This window comes from Ictalurus furcatus, chromosome 17 (assembly GCF_023375685.1).
Source record: "Ictalurus furcatus strain D&B chromosome 17, Billie_1.0, whole genome shotgun sequence".
Taxonomy (NCBI): Eukaryota; Metazoa; Chordata; class Actinopteri; order Siluriformes; family Ictaluridae; genus Ictalurus; species Ictalurus furcatus.
In genome coordinates, this window is record NC_071271.1 from 6985627 (window position 1) to 7012537 (window position 26911).

The window sequence follows — 26911 nt, forward strand, 5'->3', positions numbered from 1 at the left end:
AAGTGACGTCAGTGTAATCCGCTGAATGATGTGGCAAAAAATAAATTAGCGATTTAATTAAAGACTTTGTACTACACTCGATATTTAAAAAAAACCCTCCTGTTTATAAAAGTTTCTTGTGCAAAAAAATATATCCGAGCATTATTCGAAAAAAATAATAATTTGGTACTCTTTCTAGTTCGATAAAATGGTTGAATGTTTTTTGTCCTTCGTCGTCGTGACGCTTCCGCGTTGAGGCTTTCCTGCGTTTCCGCCGCCATTGCGGGTTTGAGGACTTCAGCTCTGGCTCCGCTGATTTCCGTCTCGAGCAGTGGAGGAAAGAAAACACTCATCCCTGGGACAGGGACAGGACCGGTGCCATTCGTATAACACCTCAAAACAACCTTCATCAATTGAAGTTTTTCTCTATTCCCTGTTCGGCGCGTTATTTTCTTTATAAAAACATTTTTTAGCGGCGTTTGATTGCGGTGTCCGTGGAGGAGGTCGCAGTGAGTAGCTAGCTTAGCTATCTGGCCGGGAGAGCAGAAAACTAACCATGGCTCAGATCCTGCCTATTCGCTTTCAGGAGCACCTGCAGGTAAGATTCATATACGATTAAAACGCATAGTCAATATATATTTATATCGAAAATACCACGATTAGCTTTTCAACAAACTTCGAATGAGTTTGAACGATTTGAGTTTGCTAGCATACCTAGTCCGCCTTATGCTAGCTTTGAAGGCTCGAGTCAAATGAATGACCTCGTATAGGTTTACTAATATTAGGCGACTAATATTCAGATTAACTACAAAATAAAGGAAAATAGCATAGAAAATCGACTACTGGAATTATATTTGCGCTATATTGAACAGTGTTAATTGGTTACATTTGCGTTAGACAGCTAGAGCTAGTGTGCTAAAAGACCGCTGGCTCAGCTGACTAGCTAAATTATTGACTCAGTGACTAGCCTGGGGAAATATTAGCCAGCGGCCCAGGCATCCTGAACCCCGCTGTCACTGAAAATAAAGCTTACTAGTTTGATGTCGCTTGTTCCGTTTGTTTGTTTGTTTGTTTGTTATTTATTTATTTATTTATTTATTTATTTATTTATTTATTTTCTTTTTCCTCCATATTGTACATCTGTCCCTTCGTATTTAATTCGATTAGAGCTCTGACAAACAGATATTTCATTGTAAAGAGTGTAATGCTGTGATAACACCTGAGCAGATAAAAATCTCTTTATTCTAAACATCTATCTGCAAAGGTGTGGTGCATGGAGGTTTTCTTTTTTTTCCTCTCTCTTTTTTTAAAAAGATTTTTAAATCTTTTAAAATCAAAATTCACGTTTCAAATTCAACACTTCCAGGTTTTTTCTTTATTATTTTATTATTATTAATTATTAGCACCTATTATGTTTTTTTCAAATATCTTTCATATAGTGTGTTAGAGCTGTTTGTGAATTTTTTTTTTTTAACTTTATAGACGTTTTTACAAACAGTTATTGATTCCCCAAAGAAGGAACGATTCAGAACAGCTGAAACGAGTCGTTAGTAATTCCAGACTTACTTCCCACGTAGGTTTGTAACAAAAAGCCCCGCCTCTGGTCTTCATTGGCTGTGGTAGACCAATCCCAACAGACGGGGACGTCTGACCAATCAGAGCAGAGTATGCTCTCTGAAAGGAGGAGATTTTAGAATAAATCCTTTAGAACGGATCATTGAGTCGTTTTTTGATGCTGATTGGAAAAAAAGGTAATGCTGCAATTGAGCACATTAAAGTGTTTATTTTTATAAACCTTGGATGCATGTAAATCTATTGTATGACACCTTAAAACAAAATTAGGCACGTCTCAAAACCATAACAGGTGTGCTCCTCATTTTGCTCCAATTCACTCTACTAAAACAGATTTTTTTTTTCGCCCCAGAATTGTGCTGAGTATTTCAGAATGTCAGCAGGATTTCCTGTACATACCGTTCCACTGCTCCTGCCTCCTCTATCGACTCTCAATCTTTCATTTTTCTTTCTTTTTTTTTTTCTCTTCCTTCTATCATCAGCTCCAGAACCTGGGCATTAACCCAGCGAACATCGGCTTCAGCACGCTCACTATGGAGTCGGATAAGTTCATCTGCGTGCGGGAAAAGGTCGGCGAGCAAGCGCAAGTCGTCATCATCGACATGAGCGACCCCAATTCGCCCATCCGCAGGCCCATCTCTGCAGATAGCGCGATCATGAACCCGGCCAGCAAAGTGATCGCTCTTAAAGGTAAGACGTGTTCCAGGCAGATTTGTAGGCGTCCTACTTGTTATCTTAAAACTGTCTATATAACGTGACCGCGTCATTATTATTATTTTTTTGGTTGCCTAATTTATTATTATTATTATTATTATTATTATTATTATTATTAGCTTAACATTCATGTGTACCATGTTTTGTGTCTCTAGGTTACATAGTTTTTTTCTTTATATATATATATATATATAGATAAATATATATATACACACATATACTGTATATAGTGTTCACACTTCTCACATTTCTGTTCATATTCACTGCTGTGCCCGTTTTCTTTTGTATAAAGTCTGCTCCTTGACACTTGCCTGCCTACACTTGCAGTAAATTGATGTTAACAGTAGTCATAAAGTACTCATTGGAAATGTCTTGCTGTCATAAATGCTTTGTCTGTTTTTTGCTTGTTTTTATTCTTCTTTTGTTCCTTACTGCTTTCTTATGTTTGCAGACGGTGAGTTGAATTTCATATAATCCTGAATTGTGCGGTTTTTTTTCTACTTTTTTTCTTGTGAAATGTGTGAGCTTTTTCAGTAGCTAATGCATCGATGCGGGGGCGGGGAATTGCAGGTTTCACAACCAGCAATGTGAAATCTTTTTCAGGACTGGAAATCTAAACAAGTGCAGAACCTCGGTTTAGACGCAGGGAACCGCAGACTGAGTTTTTGAGGGTTTTTGTATTTTTATTTTTTTAGACATATTTTTTTGCGAATAAAATCTATTGAAAGTGCTGAAATGCTGCACATCACTCAGTCTGATAATGAGGTCACAATTTTGTCATCAGTCACTCCAGTCTTGTACTGATTTTGCCATTGTGCTTGCAATACTTTCATTACATAGGAGTATTTTCAGCTGTTAACGAGGTGCTTGTGTAGGCTAAGTGTGAGAACAGAAAGGTGAAGTCATAGCTTTTGTTCTGCCTGAGAAACACTCGGTGCTGTACCTCCTGTCGAGGCAACAGATTGCACTCATTCCTCATGATGTCAAGGTCTGTGATAATGAATGGTTTTTATTATTATATATTTTTTTACGCTATCAGTAGAACAACACAAACGCAAAGACAATTGTGAGGTCTTGGAGGCAGTCTGGTTCGATTTAAATGTTTTTCATCCAGACCTAATTATAGTGTCAAGACCAAAGTAGTCCCAATTTATTTATTGTTAAAAACTTTTTTGAATTGGAGTAATTGGGTAATTATCATAATTATTTTTTTTAATCAGTAAAAGATTTAATATCACAGCATCACAGTAGGACATTAGAGAATTGGCCTAAATGCAGAGCAAAGGTTTGTGTGTGAATGTTTTTGCGGTGTTGGGTCTTGAGGTCTTCTTTGCACTGCAGCTGTTTGTCCTAAGTTTACGCCGTCTGCACTTTTTTCCTGTCTCAGACATTTGAACACACATCATTTGTCTGTGTTGTGTCTCTTTATTTATTTGTTTATTTTTTGACACCGAATGCAATTGTGTAGTCACCGGCGACGCCGGTGAAACGCTCAAGCCGGTTCCGTTTTCTGCGTTTCAGCCGCGAAAACCCTGCAGATCTTCAACATCGAAATGAAGAGCAAGATGAAGGCGCACACCATGACCGACGACGTTACGTTCTGGAAGTGGATCTCCCTGAACACCGTAGCGCTCGTAACCGATAACGCAGTCTACCACTGGAGTATGGAAGGCGACTCTCAGCCCGTTAAAGTGTTTGACCGGCATTCCAGCTTAGCCGGCTGCCAAATTATCAACTACCGCACCGATGCCAAACAGAAATGGCTGCTGCTTATTGGGATTTCCGCACAGGTAGGCCTCAGTTCCAGCAGTTCGTGTGTGTTTGTTTTAAAAATAAAAAAATAAAATATGGGTGTGGTCAAGAAATCTGGAAATAATTCGCTCGATGATTCAGTTTGCTTTGAGGTAATTTTTGAAGTTGGTCCTATGCTAGAACAAAATCGATGGTCCTCAGTTATGCGACTGTAACATTCTGGATTTTTCCATGTTGATGATAATAGCACTTTAACTCCAGTGCTTGGCTTCACCTAAACCTTGCAAAGTTTTTAAAGAGGAAATTAGTTTCTAATGGCTTTTCATTTCATTTATTCCTTCACAGCAAAACCGTGTGGTGGGAGCAATGCAGCTGTACTCTGTGGACAGGAAGGTGTCGCAGCCTATTGAGGGCCACGCTGCAGGCTTTGCTCAGTTCAAGATGGAGGGGAACGCTGAAGAATCCACACTGTTTTGCTTCGCCGTTCGTGGCCAAGCAGGAGGAAAGGTCTAAAACTTTTTAGGAAGTTTTAGGAAAGCTTTAGTTTTCCTAAAAGTTTATCTGCTGTTTGGTGAATTAAAAGCTCATATTTACACCGTGCCCTTTTTTCCCCTGAATCTCCAGCTGCACATTATTGAAGTCGGAACACCTCCGTCTGGCAATCAGCCTTTCCCGAAGAAAGCCGTCGACGTGTTCTTCCCACCTGAAGCCCAGAACGACTTCCCTGTCGCTATGCAGGTATTTCCGACTTTCTAATCGTTTTTGTCATGGTGTCAAAAGAACAGATGTCCGAATTTAGCAAATCACGAGAGGTGTTTTGATAACCAGTCGAGCGATGTGTGCCAAAGATTACGGACGTCGCCGTTAACGTTTGTTTTTTGCTCGTGTAGATCAGCCCCAAGCAGGATGTGGTCTTTCTCATCACCAAATACGGCTACATCCACCTGTACGACCTTGAAACTGGCACATGCATCTACATGAACAGGATCAGTGGGGAGACCATCTTCGTCACCGCTCCTCACGAGGCTACTTCTGGCATTATTGGTGTCAATCGGAAGGGACAGGTATTGTGTGACATTTTATTGTTGTATGTATTTATTTATTTATTTATTTATTTATTTATTTACTTTCATTTCCTGGATTGTCAATAAACGATATGAGTTGTATCCTGCTAGGCTTTTGATTTGTAAGCGTATTCCCATGGACTGCCTCTGAACGATTTTGTTTCCATGCTGTAAACAGTAGACTCGAACTGAAGACAGAATCGTGCTTGTCCCTCTGTTTACTGTAACCTGATGCTTCTAGGTGATGAATAATTTTCTAGCGCAGGCTTCCGAGCCATGAAATATGCAGTGAGCGAGAAGAAAGATGACCACTCTTCGTTATTAAGTCCGCCTTTGTGCTAGCCTATTCCCAACAGCATCGAGTCTTGAGACTGTGTAAAGCCTGCATGCTTATTGTCTCTAGCTGTGTCTGGGCCTCCTCGCTCCATGGACCTTGGAATCCAACGATACTTAGAGCTACAGTTGTGGCTGCCGTTGCGCGACAGGCTCCAGCATTATGTGCACGGTGGGATGTGGTGATGAGATCTCTAATCCTCTTAATGTTTGGCTCTCCTGCTCTCCCTGCAGCATGCTGCTACACATATTGAGACACTGCAGGCTTTATTTTTTTTTCCCCTTTCCCCACAGTGTGGTCATGATGATAAACTAGACCAATTTTTAATTGGTGAATTTAATTTGTGCTTTCTATATTCAAATGTCTGAATATATTACCACTTCCTAAAGAGATCTTGTGCAGGGTATTTATAAACAAGTTAAAGTCGATGCTGGAGGCAGTGCCTGCCAGCCACCCACCCAAGTATCGTGCTTACTAATTTGTAGGTCAGAAATACCCTTAAACTCGCAGTGTTATTCGATGTGTTGATGTAATTTCCACTGAAAAATGTAGTCAGGGCTGGACATGTACAGCGGCTCCTCCCCTTTTTTTACTTGGCCAATAGTTGTACTTGACACTTACCATGGAAAAATGCCTGTCACACAACCGTGAGCTTGCACAAATACCTCCTTCTTCAAAGAGAATGAATTCAAGCCATTTCCTCTGTAACCAACTTGAAACTGAATAAAACGCACACGTTGAACAGCCAAAGACATGTTCACAACCCATGCTCACTGATACGATTTTTTCGGCAAGGTGATTTTATTTATAATTTTTTAAAATATATATAACGTTAGGTGCGGGACACTTCAGATCCTCGAGAGCGGTTGATTGGACAGAAAATCCGACGAGAAAGCTGAAGCACAGAACGACATCGTTAAAAAGTGTCGATCCGTATCGGTGGTAGAGAGAGACTGTAAATTTTGAATGCGTGTATCTTCTAAATACGAATATTGTCGTTGTTCTGAGGCACACAAGCTTCTAGATAACCTTAATGCTAACATATTCCTACTAAAAGCCACGAAGCTTCAGTTTTGATTTCATGTGGACTTTTAAAGTATATTAGAAACTCGAAGGAGAAAGTTTGACCTTAATGTGACCTTTAGGTTTTGGAATTGATCCAAATTCCAGATAGGTTCATCTGCAGCTTGAAGTGATGATTGCAGATACATCCTGCAAACATTCAACCACTCGTTCTGGAAGTATCGCCCTCAGATTCTTGGACAGATGGACGGACAACCTGAAAACACAATGCCTCTGCCACTCGTAAAAATGGTGCTAGTCGTTTCTGCTGCTGTCAACAGCAGGGAAAAGAATAGCATTTCAATATTGTACAGGGTTATTGGTACCCTTCATTAAAATGATTTGGGGGGGGGCGTGCTTGCCATCAAATGGTTGAGCACTGCCGTGTGTGTACGTGTTCTGTGCCAAAATGCAGTGAAAACTCCCACACGACGTTAATGTGATTAACGTGTTTACATGTCTGTAATACACGTCCATAATGCGACTAAAATAGGAATTACTCCACGTCTTAAATTGATTTGTGTTTACTGCGAGTATGACTTTAATCGGATTAAGGGAATCAGAAATTGCTGTTTACTTGGTAGTTTCTTAATCTGAGTATCGTCTTAATCGGGTTGATATCGGATTATTGTTGTCCATGTAAACATACTGACTGATTCAGCTCAAACTGTAGAGAAAGCTACTTACATTTACTCTAGCAAAAACAAATTGTCATATCAACAGCACCAGTAGAATGTTTAACATAAATTCGAATGTTTCTCTTCACTGAAAGCAAAACATTATATTTATATATAAATATATATTTAAAGCCACTCTCATTCTACATGAATTGTCTTGCTTTGCCTTTGACCAGGTCTTGTTCCCTGTGATGTAAATATGATGTTGCACACATAATATCCCTTTATCTTTCATCACCAAGGCAAAAGCAACGATTCAGCAGAAAAAAAAGACCTGTAGACGTTGACCCGAAGTCATGTAACGGATATAAAGTTACCTAAACAGTTAAACATTAATCACAATTAAAGCCATAATAAAGGTTTGAAAATCTCAAACGTTGCTAGAAAGTGGTCGCATGACCATACTGCCCTCATGCACAGCGAGCATGATGGTGAGGGAGTAGAACGAAGTAGACCCCAGAGATTTGTGCGCGCACACACACAAAAGTTGATTCTTGTGGTTCTTTTTCAAAATCCACTATTAGATACCACCTTCATCAAAAGCTGATTAGAAGCTTTGCACTGAATAAGCTGTTCATGTGAGCAACGTACAAAATGCAGCAGCTTAGTTTCACCAAGTGTTGGTACAAGTGGAATGTTTTATTATGGTCAGATGACACCGTGGTTTGGCGGAGTAAGCAGTTGAGATGTTTGGTCAAACCTGGTGACGTTGAAAAGGGCTCAGGTGAGTAAAAGAACCTTGATGTTTTGGGATAAGGCAATTTACACTCTGATCATTTAGGTGTATGTGGAGTATAGATAATAGTGGAGTTACAACTTCACATCTCTGGGGTCCTCAGTTCAATTCTGAGCTCAGGTTGCTGTCTGACTTTACTAACAAGGAGTCAATGCAACGTTCAATATGTTGCTCAATAACTGACACTTTTAGTTAATAACTAAATATTAGTTACGGTGTTGAGGGGTGGGAAGATGACTCGATGCATATAGAATAGTTTTCTCAATAGTGTTATGGACAGGATTTGGTTCCGTTAACACTAAATGGTGGGAAAGATTTCAACAGTCGGTATAAAGGACACCAATAAGTCAGTCAGTTATAAGTTAGTTTACAAATGATAGTTTTGTCCTCCATCAAATCAGACTAAATCGGACCTATTTAAAATGATGCTTTGTCTGAATCGCCTTTATGAGCAATGGTTATAGGTAAGAAATTTACTTAGATCCTTCTTTCCTGCCCATTTGGTCATTTGCCAATTCCCACCTACCAGCCTGCTCTTCCTGATCATACAAAAGCTACCAAATGGGGAACGTAAAGGCCAACACGTGCTTCCTCTTAGACGTGTGAAACCAGCCAACCGCATCCTTTCAAACAGCTGTTAATGATGCGCAGAGAGGAAACCGCTATCTACCCTCTTCCGCATACATGATCTCCCAGCTGCCCATGATTAGCTAGTGTCGCTGTGATTGACAGAGGAGTAAGAGTATGTCGTCCCTCCCACCCAATTTTGCTCCCTTGGTTCCCAGCCAGCCAGGATGTCTGTAGCATAGTCAGGATTTAAACTTCCTGTAACCCTCTGAAGAATTCGTGTTAACCGTTTGCCCAATATCTCAGTTCCCTCCCCCCCAAAAGTCACAGCCAAGACTATGTGATTATGTTTCACGTTTGCACTTTGAGTGTGAAAACTGATCTTTTTTCTGTGGTTTGCTTCATGTGAACTCGGGTGTGAACTGCAACACGTGCGAAAGCTAGTCATTTTTAGGGCGGGACGCTAAATTACGCAATCAGTTCCTTTTGTTGGACTACTTCGAGGAGTAGAGGAGACAGAATGCATTTTAAGTATATGGAGTGAAGAGAGTGAGCAGCTTACCTGAACTGTTAAACTGTATGACCGGGTGTGGCAAATAGTGCTACTTTTGCTTCAACAAGTAATCATTAACAATGGCAGTAAAGCAATTTGTGTTGCAAGTTCTCCCATTTTTGTAAAAATTGTAGCAGTGGTGTAAAAAAAAAAATTCAGTCACTCCTGAGAACTTGGTCTCCCTCAAATGAATCACTCCTGTGTATGGTCTTGAGTATATGAGCCAAGTAAAGGTGCCCTAAATCTCTTTTCGTTCATATGCGCATATGGGTCATCCTCCCCGCTGCTTCCTGTAGCAGCTCCACATTATGTAAGACCTGCCCGCATTATTCTTTAGGTGCTGTCGGTGTGTGTGGAGGAGGAGAACATCATCCCCTACATCACCAACGTCCTGCAGAACCCTGATCTGGCGCTGCGCATGGCCGTGCGCAACAACTTGGCTGGTGCAGAGGAGCTCTTTGCACGCAAGTTCAACACTCTGTTCGCAGGGGGCAACTACTCCGAGGCTGCCAAAGTAGCTGCCAACGCACCAAAGGTATCGCTTTCACCATTTTCCCATCTTCTCCCATCTCCGTCTGGAGTTGTTTTATTGACTTTTATTTTTTGCTACGTTTATTTTGTCGCTTCTCAGGGCATTTTGAGGACCCCGGACACCATTCGGCGTTTCCAGAGTGTTCCCGCCCAGCCAGGCCAGACCTCTCCTCTGCTCCAGTACTTCGGCATCTTGCTGGATCAGGGCCAGCTCAACAAGTTCGAGTCCCTGGAGCTCTGCAGGCCCGTTCTGCAGCAGGGCCGCAAGCAGCTGCTGGAGAAGTGGCTGAAGGAAGATAAGGTAAGATCTCCTCCTTTAAATAGGAATCCTCTGGCATTTAAAAAAAAATATATATATATACACACACATACATACATACATACATACATACATATATATAGTATGTGTGTGTGTATGTGTGTATATATATATATATATATATATATATATATATATATATATATATATATATATATATATATATATATATATAAAATTTATTTTATATATATATATATATATATATATATATATATATATATATATAAAATTTATTTTATATATATATATAAAATTTATTTTATATATATATATTAGTGTGTGTATATATTTGTCTTTGCAGTAAAACGTTTGACTTCTGTAATGCTAATTCAGATTATTTGAAAGAAGCAGGTTATGGCTGATGGTCTTACCTTATGTCTTTTTGTAAAACTGCATTTCTTTTTGTTTCAGCTGGAGTGCTCTGAAGAGCTGGGTGATTTGGTGAAATCTGTGGACCCGACCCTCGCTCTCAGTGTCTATCTGAGAGCAAACGTCCCTAACAAAGTCATCCAGTGTTTTGCCGAGACTGGCCAGTTCCAGAAAATTGTACTGTATGCGAAGAAGGTGGGTTAATGTACTGTTTTAGACTCTAAATTCTAATGAAGTACATGCCTGTTACCCATTGTATTGATTACACTTGCCTTTTGACTGTGTTTCCTAATATTCTTACCTTTCCTAATTCCGTATTTCCTAAATCCATATTGATGGATCAGTAACTTTCAGTGCACTTCAACAAAAGAATACTGTAAGTTCAATTCCAATTAGAGTTGATGGGGTTTTTATATTTCCCATCTTCATCTTCTCTCCCTGCAGGTCGGCTACACTCCAGACTGGATCTTCCTGCTTCGAAATGTGATGCGGATCAGTCCAGAGCAGGGCCTGCAGTTCTCCCAGATGTTGGTGCAGGATGAGGAACCACTGGCTGATATTACCCAGGTGTCCTTTCATTCTGCGATATATTTCTTCTATTCTGTTACGGTAACGGTTTCCATCTTTTTCACTGTCGTGAGTAGAAATTTTGCGAATTGATGCATTTTGTCTTTCTTCTCAGATTGTGGATGTGTTCATGGAGTATAACCTGATTCAGCAGTGCACTTCCTTCCTGCTGGATGCTCTAAAGAACAACCGACCCACTGAAGGCCCACTGCAGACAAGGCTGTTGGAGATGAACTTGATGCATGCACCACAGGTCATTTTTCACCTTCAGTTGGTTGTTTCTCGTTTACACTGACCCGGCTGGACATCTTGCTAATCTTCTCATTGAACTTTATTAGAGCTGTGATGTGTTTGCACAACTTTATTTGTTTGTTTGTTTGTTTTTCTTTTTGGGTTGGTGTTTTCAGGTGGCTGACGCTATTTTGGGAAACCAAATGTTTACCCACTATGACCGAGCCCACGTGGCCCAGCTGTGTGAGAAAGCTGGATTGCTGCAGAGAGCCCTGGAACACTATACTGACCTGTATGACATCAAACGTGCTGTAGTGCACACCCACCTGCTCAACCCTGAGGTAGGCACTCGAGATGCTATGCACTCAACCATCAACTCTCACATCTTCATGAACCATTATTTCATTTATTTAGCTCAGGAAACTCCCTTTAATGCAAGCGCTTCTTTTACTGTCATGCAAAAATCCAATACTCAAGAGACCGATATATGGTGTATGGAAAAGAGCTAAGTGGAACAGAATATTTGAGGGTCCTCTGAAGTGTCCAGGTGTTACAGAGCGCTGCATCTGAAGCCTCTGATCTTTCCAGGTCAGAAGAAACCCGAGGCACGTTAAGCACAAGATAACGGCTTTGTAACGGACACTGACTTGTCAGTGTAAATGTGATGTGATGCGATATATGGAGGTAGATTAGGAAGAAACCAGTACGACTAGAGCGCTTTCACACCGATTAGATTACAGAGTATGAATCAGACTGAAATTGATACTTTTGGTATTTGCTTGCAATTTGGTTTGGTTTCAAATAATTAACCCTCCTATTATGTTGGGGGGGAAAAAGTTACATCCATTATGTTATGGGTCAAAATGATTTCCACAGTTTAAATACGCACAGAAACGGCAAAGAACAGCTTAAAACAGTAAAGCTTTTACGGCTTGTTTGAGACATGCCATACGACTAAATATTTGCATACAAGTTCGTGAACCTAAATGATGAAAGTAAAAAAAAATTCAATGAGAAAAAGGAGAGATTAACCAGTATTTCAGATATCTCCGATATGGAAGTGGATCAAATTGAACCATAATGTGATAGGAGGGTTAAACAAACCATAAAGCAAAAAAACTAAACAAAACAAAGAATGTTTGCTTAGGGCTGTATAGGACTGAAAACATTCTCATATTAGTCTCTTTATTTAGGAGTCATAAATAATGTCCAGTGCAAGTACAAATCACAAACAAAACAAAAAAAACCCTCTTAAGTACACGTTTGACTCTAAATAAATTAGATTAGATGATTATACAGCTAACTAGTTTGAAAAGTTTAGTTGATTTTGCATTTATGCTTGAAAGCTCTACAGACGGCTCGGTTTGTGCTCTTTTGAATTTAAAACGTGACGATCGGAGTAATAAATCTGGACGCATAATTAACAACCAGCTCCAAGGTGTTTCCGTATGAGCGAAAGCTGCTTTGTTTGTATTCGAATCAAGGTGAGTAGTCTCAGGATATCAGTTCTGACTCACTCCACTGAGTGCTACTTTGTTCTTGCTTGAGCGAGTGTTTTGTTTTTTATCTACATTCAGATCCATGCACTTTGTAAGTAAGCAAGTGGAACGTGTTTTGTCTGCAGTGGCTGGTGAACTTTTTTGGCTCCCTGTCAGTGGAGGACTCTCTGGAGTGCCTGAGAGCCATGCTCTCGGCCAACATCCGCCAGAACCTGCAGATCTGCGTCCAGGTGGCTTCCAAATATCACGAGCAGCTCACCACCCAGTCCCTCACCGAGCTCTTTGAGTCTTTTAAGAGCTTTGAAGGTAAGCTTCAAATGTCAAACTTGAAATGTCTGGACTTTCCGAAGTATAGTGGTGGAACCCCCAGTTAAAATGAGAGATTTCCAGTTTTAATACGGCTGAATGGTGTGGTTTGCAGGTCTGTTCTATTTCCTGGGCTCCATTGTGAACTTCAGTCAGGATCCAGAGGTCCATTTCAAGTACATTCAGGCAGCCTGTAAAACGGGACAGATCAAAGAGGTGGAGAGAATCTGCAGAGAGAGTAACTGCTACGATGCCGAGCGTGTGAAGAATTTTCTGAAGGTGTGAACCAGGAACCTCTTTTTGAGTTCGGTTTTGTCGCTCGTCTTGTTTAAAACTCCCGATATGAAATGTTTTTCGTGTATATGCAGGAAGCGAAATTGACCGATCAGCTGCCTCTCATCATCGTGTGCGACCGCTTTGACTTTGTCCACGACCTGGTCCTTTATCTATACCGCAACAACCTGCAGAAGTACATCGAGATTTACGTCCAGAAGGTAAAGCCCCCTCTGGTCACCAAAGTGTCCGTAACTCGTGCATCCGTATGTGTGCCGCCTCAGCTGTGAATTTGAAGTCAACACTCTGCGCCTTAAATTTTTTTTTTTTTTTTTTTGCATATCAGGTGAACCCTAGCCGCTTACCTGTGGTGATTGGTGGGCTGTTGGACGTGGACTGCTCAGAGGACGTCATTAAGAACCTGATCCTGGTGGTCCGAGGACAGTTTTCCACAGATGAGCTGGTGGCTGAGGTGGAAAAGCGGAACAGGTACGTCATTCCTACATCAGTTCTCTCATAGGCACGGTTCTACTGTACAAGGAAAAGGTGTTTCTGACTATGTACGTCATTTATTTATTTATTTATTTATTTATTTATTTTCATGCCAGACTGAAGCTGTTGCTGCCGTGGCTGGAAGCCCGTATTCATGAGGGATGCGAAGAACCTGCTACCCACAATGCCCTGGCTAAGATCTACATCGACAGCAACAATAACCCCGAGCGATTCCTCAGAGAGAACCCGTACTACGACAGCCGTGTCGTGGGCAAGTACTGCGAAAAGAGGGACCCCCATCTGGCTTGTGTGGCTTACGAGAGAGGACAGTGTGACCAAGAGCTTATTAACGTAAGGAGCTGAGCCTGCTTGCGTACTCGTCCTGAACTGACTTCTTTTTTTTTTTTTTTTTTTTTTTTTTTTTTTTTGTCTTGAGCATTTCTTTTATGGTAATCAATTGGTAGCAAAACATGTCCTTCGAGCTGATTTTATACCCCGAAGTATGGTTGTTGGGTTTTTTTTTTTTTTGTCTGTTTTTTTTTTTCCTCTCTCTCTCTCGTTCATTTAAACTTGAAGTGTACGTCTTGTCCCATTCACAGGTATGCAATGAAAACTCGCTCTTCAAGAGTCTGTCTCGGTATTTGGTGCGTCGTAAGGACCCTGAGCTGTGGGCCAGCGTTCTCCTGGAGAGCAACCCTTTCAGAAGGCCACTGATAGACCAGGTACACAAGTGACAACCCCCCCCCCCCCCCCCCAGATTTATTTCGGCTTCTCGCAAAAATACAGCGTATGAATTTTTATCCAGATTCAAGTCCTCTCCCTGTCTTTCCCTCACAGGTGGTGCAGACTGCACTCTCGGAGACCCAGGACCCAGAAGAGGTGTCCGTTACAGTCAAAGCCTTCATGACTGCTGATCTGCCTAATGAGCTGATTGAGCTTCTCGAGAAGATTGTTTTGGATAACTCTGTTTTCAGTGAGCACAGGTTAGTTTGCACTTGGGGGCCCCCCCTTGCGCCCCCCCCCCCCCCCAAAAAAATGTTTTGCACGTCTGTTAGATGTCACTTTGTTGGTTTCAGCGTTTACTCTGTCGCTGCTCAGGAACTTGCAAAACCTTCTGATCCTGACGGCCATCAAAGCCGATCGCACTCGCGTAATGGAGTACATCAACCGCCTGGACAACTACGACGCCCCTGACATCGCCAACATCGCCATCAGCAACGAGCTCTTTGAGGAGGCTTTTGCCATCTTCAGGAAGTTTGATGTGAACACATCTGCAGTGCAGGTCAGTCACAAGGATCCGTTTTAATTTTGATTTTTTTTTTTTTTTGCTCAGATGTAGGGCTGTGCGATTAGTCGAATGTTTGATTTCGATCATGGCCTCCGACGATTATGAAAACAAAATAATCGATGTAAAATGATTATTGTTCGGCATTCCGTTTCGCGATGTTCTCGTTTTGTCTTTTTAAAAACCGTGTGCCATTTTATTTTTTCTTTACAGCGGTGCGCTTTCGCCCCTCCCTAAAAAACCAAACTCGCTCCCTGCCAGGCTGTGGTGTTTTTATTTCAGCTCGAGCCAAGATGACAGAAAGAGAGAGAGCCTTTGGTCAACAAGAAGGATACTATTTGGTTTCGAAGGAGTCCGATGTGGAACAAAAATAAATAACGTTTGGTATCATTGGAAAGCTCATTTCCTCTAGCGTCATGACAGCCGGTCAGAATACGGTTATTTCCTTTCTAGAGCTCACTAATAGTGAGAAGCTACAGGTGGATCTAAACCAGGAGACAGAATTTCATCGGCTAAGGAAGTGTAAAGTTCATTTCTGGCTATGCGATTCGCCGCAGTGTGTCACCTGACCTGCTCCGCTTGCTTTATTTAATTAATTTAATTAAACCCTCATTTAATTTTATGTATTTTTTTTTTCCTCCAGTTGAATTATATTCAATGAAATCCAGTGTTAAAAATATGTAAATACTTTTTTAACAATAAAGTTGTTCAATAAATACATGATTATGATTTATGCCATAATCCAGCAGCCCTACTCGGATACTTTGAAGCTGCTTTTGGGCCTCGGATATTCTCTCTCACTCTCTCTCTCACTTTCATATATAAATATCTCTCGTTTGTCTGTGGCAGGTTCTGATCGAGCACATTGGCAACCTGGACCGGGCCTACGAATTTGCTGAACGCTGCAACGAGCCTGCTGTGTGGAGCCAGTTGGCTAAAGCTCAGCTGCAGAAAGGTCTGGTAAAAGAAGCCATCGATTCCTACATCAAGGCTGATGACCCGTCAGCATACATGGAAGTGGGACATGCTGCAGCCCAAAGCGGTAAGTACAGCCAAACACGTCCTTACCCGCAGACTGCACGCAATACATGCATCTCACAAAAAAAAAGTCTGTATAAATCAGTCACTAAGTAATAATACGATATCGAATGTACAAGCAAATCAGCAAATATTTGCTTAACGCTGTAAGTCTCCAGTTTAGTTTAGGTTCAGTGTTTTATCTGCATTTATATACTGCAATTCCTCTCAATATAGAAATATGAACATCTCATTTTATGAATCAATTCAACCTTCTTTTGTTCACACAAATTGTGTGGAAAATTGTTAGTTCAACCTCAAGGCAGCGTGTGTTTGTGCAGCAAAATAGTTGCTACTGTGTGGAAACAAAGTATTTCTAATAATTTTTAACTGTCTGTTTAAATAAATAGCCTTTTATATAGGCTAAATTTTTTTGACGTGTGTATATATATTATGGTGATTCACGAGTCGTGATTTCCACAGGAAACTGGGAGGATTTGGTCAAGTTCTTGCTGATGGCACGTAAGAAGGCCCGTGAGTCATATGTAGAGACCGAGCTGATCTTTGCATTGGCTAAAACCAACCGCCTGGCTGAACTGGAGGAGTTTATCAACGGCCCGAACAATGCCCACATCCAACAAGTATGAGCCTTTTTATTTAGTTAGTTAGTTAGTTAGTTAGTAGCTAGGACACTGCCTTTAAGACTGCAGGATTGTAATATGCCATAGTTGACTAGATCCGCATTCTGGTTCTCTTTTTGTCCGTTAGGTCGGTGATCGATGCTACGATGAGAAGATGTATGAGGCGGCTAAGCTGCTGTACAACAATGTGTCCAACTTTGGCCGCCTGGCCTCCACTCTGGTCCACCTTGGAGAGTACCAGGCTGCTGTTGACGGAGCACGCAAGGCCAACAGTACACGAACCTGGAAAGAGGTGAGCGCGCAGGGACACACACACTCTCCAAAACAGTTCTCACCTAATCGCTGTGTTTTTGTGGGTAATAACTGGTTATTATCCTCAGCTGGAGCTTTGTAGGTTTATTTTAATGAAGGCTTTGACCATCTATCGTGACTGACGCCTTCTCTTTTCCCAGGTCTGTTTTGCCTGCGTCGATGGGAAGGAATTCCGTCTGGCACAGATGTGCGGCCTGCATATCGTGGTCCATGCTGATGAACTCGAGGAGCTCATTAACTACTACCAGGTGACAGTTTAATCTCGATTTCTTCTCATAGCCTAAGTGTTTATTGTAATAATGGTACATTAGAGCTCCTTTTCTAGGTGTTCCAGCAGGAATGTTGATTCGCTGTGTGTGTGTAATTTCGCTTTCAGGACCGTGGCTATTTCGAGGAGCTGATCACCATGTTGGAGGCGGCTCTGGGGCTCGAGCGTGCTCACATGGGAATGTTCACTGAGCTGGCCATCCTCTATTCCAAGTTCAAACCACAGAAGATGAGGGAGCACCTGGAACTCTTTTGGTCCAGAGTCAATATTCCCAAGGTAAAATAGCTGTTGAATAAGAAGAATAGGAATAACGTTATCCTTCTCCTTATTTTATGCCCGTTTCTACACTGTTTAAAAGAAGAGTAAACTCTTAGGAATCCCTCTAGTGTATTTATTTAACTATGTATAGGGACGTCGTGAATAGGAGTATTGCCGGTCGGTGGTGCTTTACAGCATTGTGTTCTGTGCTCTAGGTCTTGCGGGCAGCAGAACAGGCTCATCTGTGGGCCGAGCTGGTCTTCCTTTACGACAAGTATGAAGAATACGATAACGCTATCATCACCATGATGAACCACCCTTCAGATGCCTGGAAGGAGAGCCAGTTCAAAGACATTGTTACTAAGGTATGACAGTTTTTGTTCTGTGATTGAGGAAAAACATTAAATGCGTGCGATGCATTTTAACAGCATCTCTCTTCTCATATCTCATTGCTGGGGTTTTTTTCTTCTTTTTTTTCTTCTCTCCCTTCCTGTTTTTTTTTCCTTTTCTCTTTTTTTCTCATTGTATTTTCAGGTGGCTAACGTGGAACTGTATTACAAAGCCATCCAGTTCTACCTGGAGTTCAAGCCTCTGTTACTGAACGATTTGCTCATCGTTCTGTCCCCAAGGCTTGATCATACACGTGCTGTTAACTACTTCTCTAAGGTATTTTAAGATGTTTTTTTTTATTTTTAAGCATCATGTTGAAGTCGTGTTTGATATTAAAAGCATGGGTGCGTATCCTGATTTTTCTGTTTTAATGAATCTTTCAGGTTAAACAGCTGCCTCTGGTTAAACCGTACCTGCGATCTGTACAGAACCACAACAACAAATCAGTCAATGAAGCACTAAACAATCTCTTCATAATCGAGGAGGACTACCAGGTAGGAGGTCTAGAGCACAAGCTCTCAAGTTTATCGCTTTCTATACAAAGCCAGGCATTACTATCTTTTAACGTTTTATGTATGTATGTATGTGTGTATGCGTGTGTATGCGTGTGTGTGTGTGTGTGTGTGTGTGTGTGTGTGTGTATATATGAAATATAGGGGTAAAATCTTTTTCTTGTCTGTCTTGTGTCACACAGGCTCTGCGTACATCCATCGATGCCTATGACAACTTTGATAACATATCTCTGGCCCAGAGCCTGGAGAAGCACGAGCTCATTGAGTTCAGGAGAATTGCTGCCTACCTTTTCAAAGGCAACAACCGCTGGAAGCAAAGCGTGGAGCTCTGCAAGAAGGATAAACTCTACAAGGTTTACATTTACTGCTTTTTTTTTTTTTATTATTCATATTTTATGCGACCGGTCGTAATCGTACAACATGTACGCCACACTGCTTATTTAAAGTCCCCGTGAAGTGCCTTGAAAGGCTCTGCATTATTCGATATATTGATGTAATTTCTGCTGAAACAGGAAGTCAGGGTGGGATATATCTAGTGGCTCCTCCCCCTATTTTTTTAATAGCCAATATCGTTTAGCTTCCCTTACTGTTAGTACCGTGCCTTTTTATAAAGGTGGAGGTGGGAGGCTTTAGATTCTAGAGAGCATTCGATTAGACAAAGTCTGACGAGAAGCTGACATGCAGAATGACATCATGGAAAGTTGTCGATCCATGTCGGTGGTAGAGAGAGAGACCGTGTAAATTTTGAACACGAATATTGTTCTGGAGCGCACTAGTTTATAGATCACCTTAAAGTGAACATGTTCATACTAAAAGACACATTGAAACTTCAATTTTGGTTTCATGGGGACTTGATTTTCCTAGTCACTGACTTACGGGAGGATAAGACAAAATAAGAAAAGATAATACTTTATTAATCCCCAGATGGAGAAATTAGGGTGTTACTGCAGCAGCCAAAAAAAGACGAAATGAAAAGAAAGAGATGCGAAAAGCATCCTTTTTAAGGTATGCTCCCTTTTTACGTGTGAGAAATTGAGAGATGTGTTCTGACCCAGTGTTTGTTGGTTCAGACACCACAGCGTATGATGAGCTGCCATTCCAAGAAATAATATGGACGGTATAATTTAGCCATAGTACGATGATGATACTGAGTTTAAAATGTTGTCATGTGATGCATGTGGTTTATAGTAATTAATAAAAATAAAATATAAAAATTAATAAAAATTTTTTTAAATCAAAAGCATCTTTCCCAGCAGTGCACAGGAATTATATGGCCAAGAGTTTTGTCATTATACTTTCAAAGGGTGGTGTGATCATGATATTTATACCTAGCAAGGAGAAAGAAAGAAAGAAAAAAAACTACGAGAGTTTCTTCACAACGGTGCTTTATTTAGTCATGTGCCTTCTCAGCACTTATATGCTGTGAAACCGCTAACTTCACAAAAAAAGATAGACGAGCTTCAACCTTGTGAACCTCGGAAACAGGAGCCAATAGAAAACAAGAGTGCTGCGGTATCCGTTTCCTGGAGGAAAAACAAAATGGAGGAAGTGCTTACACAGTGGTTTTATTAGCTCTACAAGTTGTTCACTGAAGCACAAAATAATCACACCAGGACTTCCTGTAAAAGGCTGATTTCTGAAAGTTGTGTAGCGTCAAATTATCTGAGCGACGTACCATGCTCTCTCTGTGTGTGTGTGTGTGTGTGTGTGTGTGTGTGTGTGCGCGCGCGCGCTCTGCAGGATGCCATGCAGTATGCGTCCGAGTCGAAGGACACCGAGCTAGCCGAAGAGCTGCTGCAGTGGTTCCTACAGGAGGAGAAGAAGGAGTGCTTTGCCGCCTGCCTCTTCACGTGCTATGACCTCCTGCGGCCCGACGTGGTGCTGGAGACGGCCTGGAGGCACAACATCATGGACTTCTCCATGCCCTACTTCATCCAGGTCATGAGGGAGTACCTCAGCAAGGTGAGCCACCACACTCTGCAGCTCTGTAGTCTCACGTAACCACAGTGTGTACTGTGTAACGTGAAAGTACACCGACCATGTTATCCAAAAGCACTCAAGCCCAAGTCATATAGTCAAATAATAGATAGATAAATAAATAAAGGCCCATCATGATGATTTCATTTGTTTCGTTTACTAATTATATCATTACAGTTACGTCATCTCCTCACTCTGTCCATGAAATCCAAAAGTTTGTTTCTTCATGGTGTGTATTTGAGAGGGTTTTGCTTTGCAAGTACAGGGAGTCTTCAGTCTTTTCATACATCACAGCTGTTATAAGTCTTTGCTTAAAAACAGGAAAATCCGTCATATTTACTAAGTCACTGTAAATACGGTATACGAACACCTAGTGGGCTCTAAATTAATTTCAGTTCTATAAAAACTGGAGTAAAAACCTTTTACACCCCAAAAGTTCACTGTGAAATTGGATGAATTGTGCGTAGTTATGTGTTGAATAAATAATTTTTAAAAAAATTTAAAAATCAACGTGTGACACACAAATTACATTTATTTTTTCTCCTGCTATATATTTCTGGTGACACTACTGCTGATTTCTGCAATTGTTCTCTTCTTTGCATTTTCAATGCTGGTCTGTTGAGTCTGCTTTATTTTCTTAAGCTGCTACTCTTAAATTCCCTTTCAGGTTGATGCAATTAAGGAAAAGGTGAAGGCTGCCTCTTATTCCCTTTTTAACTTGTGTAGTTTTGGAGGACTGAAACTTCGGGAAACTGCATGAGTTTTCTTTTCCCCCTCTCTCCCCCCTCCCCCCCTCCCATTATCACTCTGCTGCTTTTAAAAACCACACCTTGACTAGACTTTCCTCCAAGTTTCCTCTAGAGTACTGACCATGTTTCGAGCAGATGCTGCAGTAGCGAGCAACTCTTTTTTCTGACCTGTAGACGACGACCTATCATTAACCTCGCTGAACCCGCAGTCTATTATCGGCTCCTCATGCAGCCGCCAATTTCGCCCGCTCAAACGAATGTGTGTCAGCGGTGTATTGGTTTTCATACACTGAAGCAAAAGACCATTCCCTCTTAAATCGGCTTAAAATTCCTCCACTAATCCGGGTCGTAGACTGCAACACAGGTGATTTTATTTTATTTATTTATTTTTATGTGTGAGGAAACCCTGGAAGAAGTGACCACATTTTCAGGATTCTTGTAGTCATTACTATGTGAAATCTCAAATCTAAAGTAATGAGAAAGTGTGGTCCTTCAGAAGCGTATGCCGAGGAGATTTCACACGCATGCGTTTTTACGTTCGTCGATTAGCATCTTTCGAGACGTTAGGGAAACATGGCTGTTGGCTGTGCCTGCGTTTGGAAGCCGTGAATGGCTGTATGAATCCATCTCACCCTGTCGTTCTTTCTTCACTCTTCTACTCTGCCTCTCTTTCATGCACAACTGTGTAACTAAACAAATAACAGCTACTCCTCTGGCATGTCCGTCTTCCCCCAGCCCCCCCCTCTTTTTTTTTTTCTTTCTTTCTTTTTTTTTCTTCAGTGAAAATTTTGACTCTGCTGATCTTTTTTTTTTTCAAGCCTGCTCAACAACATTGCCATCGAGCATAGTGTCAACACCAGTTGTATGTAGAGAACTGAACCCATCATATAGCATGCACTCATCCTAAGCAGCGGCAACCCTTGATTGTTGTGCTCTAGTTGAACTATCAAGGTCTCCTATCAAGGGTTTCCGAATTAATTATGTAACGAATTATTATTTTTTGTCATGGGCAACGATATGATCATTCATTATTTGAGTCGTAAGTTTCCTTTTTTTTCCTTTTTCTTTTTTTTTTTTCCTTCCTCCCCTGTAATGAAACCTCCAATTGATGATGATAATTACAGGACTGTCTTTGGAGCCCCTGTTCTTATACACCAAATGCGTGTTAATATCCGATTCACCTAACCTCACCTATCATCAGCCACGTAAAAAGCTCTGTTTAGGTGACAGGGTTCTGTTTTCTACATATGCACAGTTTATTCAATCGAAACACTCAGTGGCTGATTGGGGGGACCAGCAAACTCTACCGAGCCAAAGTCGGGTGTTTTTTGTATTGCCCTTTGCAATTTGTAAGCCCATCCTGTATGCGATTTCATGTGTTGGTGTTGTCAAACACAGAAATGAGATGATTCTTCAGTAGAATCCATGCTCACCGGCAGTTCTGGACTGTTGTGGAAGGAGCTTGGTTTTGTGCCCTTGCGCTCGGCTTTAAAAGCATTTGCACCTTGGTTTAAGCTTGGCTTTAAGCATCTGCCATGAATGGTCCCATCCATCAGTCATTTTCTTGGTTGACCAGGAAGGCCAGACTGTTGTTTCATGTTCTTGCCACCGGGTGGCAGCCTGTTTCTTAGTTATCTTGTTTTTTCTTTCTTTTTTTTTTTTTTCTTCTTTTCCTGTCTCTTGTTCAGGTCGATAAGCTGGACGCGTCTGAGTCTTTGAGGAAAGAGGAGGAGCAGGCCACAGAGGCACAACCCATTGTTTATGGTATGACTTTCCTCTTTTTTTTTCTCCTTTAAGTCACTAAATGGTACTATTTCCCTATGAAATAATGTTTTAAATGAATGGTGTAACTGCACGTCATCGTTTTCAATCAGCATCCGTGTAGATAATGTGAGGGGACGGTCTAGATCACTCATAACCAGAGAAATAGAATTTTTTTTTTTATCTTTAAAAAAAAAAAAAAAAATCTACTTCCTGTTAAACATTTTCCATTGATATTTTTGATGAAATGTAACATGGTTTAATTGCTTCATACTGTGGTGCTAGAATTTTCTGTATTTCTGATTAAATATGACTTAAAACATCAGATTTTCACACAAATCCTAAAAGTAGACCACGAGAACCCAGATAAAGAAATGAGACAAATATTATACATGGTCATTTATTTATTGAGGAAAAATTATCCAATGTTGCATATCTGTGAGTGGAAACGTATGTGAACTTTGCTTTCAGTATCTGGTTTGACCACCTTTTTGCAGCAATGTTCAAGTATAAACCGAGGATGTGGTATTGTTGGTATCCACTAGGCATGTTAATTAGTTTTAACATATGCTAGACAGACGTGAGCAAGACTCAAATAACAGGATTTGTTACACCACAAGTCATAGGCGAAATGTAATCCAAACATGTTCTGCATTATTGTTGAGGATGCAGTCATAATACCTGGGTAATTGGGCATCGTTAGAGTTTTAGCTGGCCGGGTGGGTTTAGATACTGATTTTATTTGTTCACCCTTGTGTGTGTAATTTAGCACACAAATATCCATCTTGACTGTGCTTCATCAAAAGGAGTTCTACCTTATCCAAACAGTTTTTAAGCTGTTTTAAAAAATTTAGTTTTAGGTGTAACTACCGTAATTTTCGGACTATTGAGCGCACCTGAATATAAGCCGCACCCACTAACTTTAAAAAGAAAAAATTTTTTGTACATATATAGGCCGCACTTGTCTATAAGCCGCAGGTGTCCACGTTGCAACATGAGATATTTACACAGAAAGATGTTACACAAAGAATTTTTTTAACTTTTAATTAAATACGTACCGTAAATGCTTTTTTCCGAACAGTGCCTGTAAAACGGCTGGTTAAAAAAAATAAAAAATACAGTTGCCTACCAGGAAAAGTCACTGATCGCTATCTTCATCTTCCTCCTGCGCACTAAAACCACTAAAGTCGTCTTCTTCAGTGTCAGAATTGAACAGCCTCAGAATTACCGGTACTTTGTCACACACTTCCTCAGTCTCTCTTTCGTTGTCGCTCTCAAGGTCACTTACGTCTCGAGGCAAATTCGCCCTTGAGCTTGTGCTGTCCTCTTCATCACGCAGCAGTCCAGCCTTTCGAAACCCGTTGGTGATAGTAGATTTTTTGACACTGCTCCACGCTGTTAGGATCCACTGGCAGACTTGAGCAAAAGTTGCTCTTCGCATGCTATTTCCTTCTTCGACAGCCAGATCGATCGCCTTTAACTTGAAAGCTGCATCATATGCATTTCTTCGTGTGTTTTCCATGATGAGGGTGTGTGCATGAAGCGCAAAATGACTGATCTGAAGAATTTAGTGTGAGCGCGTTTGATTTAATTCGAACCGTTTCATTGGTCCACTGTGACCTGTTCGGTAATTTCATTGGTCCGATGTGACGAGGCTAAATGTTTTGGCGGCATGAAGCTCGTTAGCCCATAAAAATCCATAAATTAGCCGCATCGTTGTTTAAGCCGCAGTGTTCAAAGCGTGTGGAAAAAAGTAGCGGCTTATAGTCCGGAAATTACGGTAAGATGTATATTTGAATAAAATCTCCAAAATGCACTTAAACAAACTTGTGTATGCTTTTATTGAGGTGGATAACTTTTATTTATTTATTTTTCAATAAAACTACATGCATAAACTACAATGGAGACGCATTTACTGAATAATAAAAAAAAACACTGCTTTTTTGCCACGGCTTTTTTCAAAATTTGCGCTGCAACTTGCAGAGGGGTCCCCCCCCCCCCCCCCACCTCAGGAAACTACTTGAATTGGTGAAATTACATTAAATTGTTTTTCACGGTGATGTTTGGTAAACAAGACCTTTTTTTACTTGAAGCCACGTGACACGTCTTGGCCCAAATCTGTGGAAAATCTGCTGTCATTTTAGAAAAATCGCAACCTCTTGCGAATGTTGCGGGGTGTGCTGGATTTTGCCATTTTCCCCTGCAAGTGACTATTTTGCTCTCTTGATCACATGGGCCGGAAACTGTGCTTTAATTCGCAAATGTATTACGTGAAATTCCAAGTTAAATTCACAGCTTGGATGGAAACACAGCTAAGTGTCGCGTGTAGTTATTTCAAATTAAAAACATCCGTTAAAATCAGTTACGTCAGCTAGGAAAAGGGGGCTGACTCGCACCATGGGAAGTGTTTCCATTTTAATTAATGACTTGCACAATTTTAAAAAAAAAATAAAAATTTTATGAAATGATCGATTGATTTGATTTGTGTTAAACTTGCAGGGACGCCCCAGCTGATGCTCACTGCAGGCCCAAGTGTCGCCGTTCCTCCTCAACAGCCTTATGGCTATGGTTACGGCGCCCCCGCTGGCTATGGTCAGCCAGCGCAGCCCGGCTTCGGCTACAGCATGTAGAGCCGTCCCCCCCCAAAAACACCCACCCCTGCCTGCATTTCTCATCGTCCGTCTCTCCTTCAGTTCCTCCCCTCTGCTCATTGTGCTTTATTCACAGAAGTGTTGCAAAATCAGACTTGTGCATTTTAAATGATTCTCTCTCTAAAATGCATTGAAGGACTTCCTTTTTATTTTGAGTTATTAAAGAAAGTAATTCCTTTGTTACATTCCATATTCAAGCCTACTTATATAACAGATTTTGTGACCTTATTGATTTTTTCTCCTTTTTTTATTTTTTTTTTTAAGTGGGGGAATTGGTGAAGTATGTACGTGAAATTGAGAACAGCAATTAACCTTATTAACATGTTGTGAAGCATCTGATTTGCACTCTATCAGAGGGAAAAAAAAACTTATGTAGAATCTCCTAATTTTGATGTGCTGTATGTGAACGCTTACACTGTCTGTATAATGCACTTCATTATTGTATATTCTGAAAAAAAGAAAAAGTTTAGAAAAAAAAATATTTGAAGCATATGCATCCATTTAGCAACACTAAAGTAATAATCAGATATTCTACACAGGTATGTAGCTGTATGGAATTTTATGTGCATACAGACATATGATTATAGAAAGCAATTTTAATCCCTTACCATGAAAGCGTACTCATCGAGTGTGTCAGCGTCGGCCTCCTTTCATTCACTCCGTGTGTAACAGGCGAACTCCTGTTGTGTTCTATACAGTGCTCTTGTGTGATTTCCATTAAAAAAAACCGAGCAAGCGATAAAAGGATTATTCTTCTGACCTCTGTGTGTGTTTACTCACCATGCATCTTCTCTGTATTTGAGGTTTGTGTATGCCTGGTGTTGTGATTGTTCTAGCTTACGTTCTAGCTTTGGAGTGTACAGAAGAACGGATGTGTCGAGCTGGGTCCCGTGCTCGTCCTGTAAGTTCCGGCGCGTGTGACACACTGCACTCGGCACCACCAGCTCCACGAATTTACAGGATTGTGAACGTTTTTTTGGTGGCTTTGATTGTAAACTTGCTCACATTAAAGTTGAAAAAATCATCTAATCAGTGAATCCTCCACTTGGTCTTATTGTCTCGCAAAGCATGAAAAAGCAGCACTGCACAGATCCCTGGGGCCGGGGGGAAAACAAATCCAAACCCTCTTAGCATTTGTAATGGTTTTACTGGGACTTGTATTGGTTTTAATGGAAACTGTAATGGTCCCTGTGGGTCTCTACCGGTCATTTGTTGCCTCATATTGGTAGCATGTTAGCTGATGGTTTGTAAAGGTATTTGTAGTGGGAACCATTAGAATTTCTATAATGGTTTCTATTTATTTGTTTTGTTTTTTTAGTTTGGATTTAGCGCTCAGTTGGGGGGGGGGGGAATAAATAAGAGAAGACTCAGAAACAGGAAGCAGATTTTTTTTTTTTAAACCTGTTATTTTTTTCTGTACTAAAACCAGCATGAACCTAAACTGGATATGTGTGTGTGTGTGTGTGTGTGTGTATATATATATATATATA

The 26911-nt window shown here is 40.8% G+C and overlaps 1 protein-coding gene across 1 annotated transcript; it reads left to right on the forward strand.

The window, feature by feature from the left end:
* Positions 1-41: 41 nt before the first annotated feature.
* Positions 42-26450, forward strand: cltcb (clathrin, heavy chain b (Hc)). The gene is made up of 32 exons (XM_053646502.1): positions 42-577; positions 2034-2241; positions 3787-4055; positions 4363-4524; positions 4642-4755; positions 4908-5081; positions 9348-9545; positions 9642-9842; positions 10275-10427; positions 10677-10799; positions 10915-11052; positions 11207-11371; positions 12655-12835; positions 12951-13114; positions 13204-13329; positions 13455-13597; positions 13717-13951; positions 14200-14322; positions 14438-14583; positions 14699-14882; positions 15735-15927; positions 16386-16543; positions 16671-16835; positions 16996-17103; positions 17232-17399; positions 17597-17746; positions 17916-18047; positions 18155-18265; positions 18466-18636; positions 20024-20245; positions 22698-22773; positions 25270-26450. The coding sequence occupies exons 1-32, from the start codon at positions 536-538 to the stop codon at positions 25398-25400; spliced, it is 5034 nt and encodes a 1677-aa protein (XP_053502477.1). The 5' UTR covers positions 42-535; the 3' UTR covers positions 25401-26450.
* Positions 26451-26911: the final 461 nt, after the last annotated feature.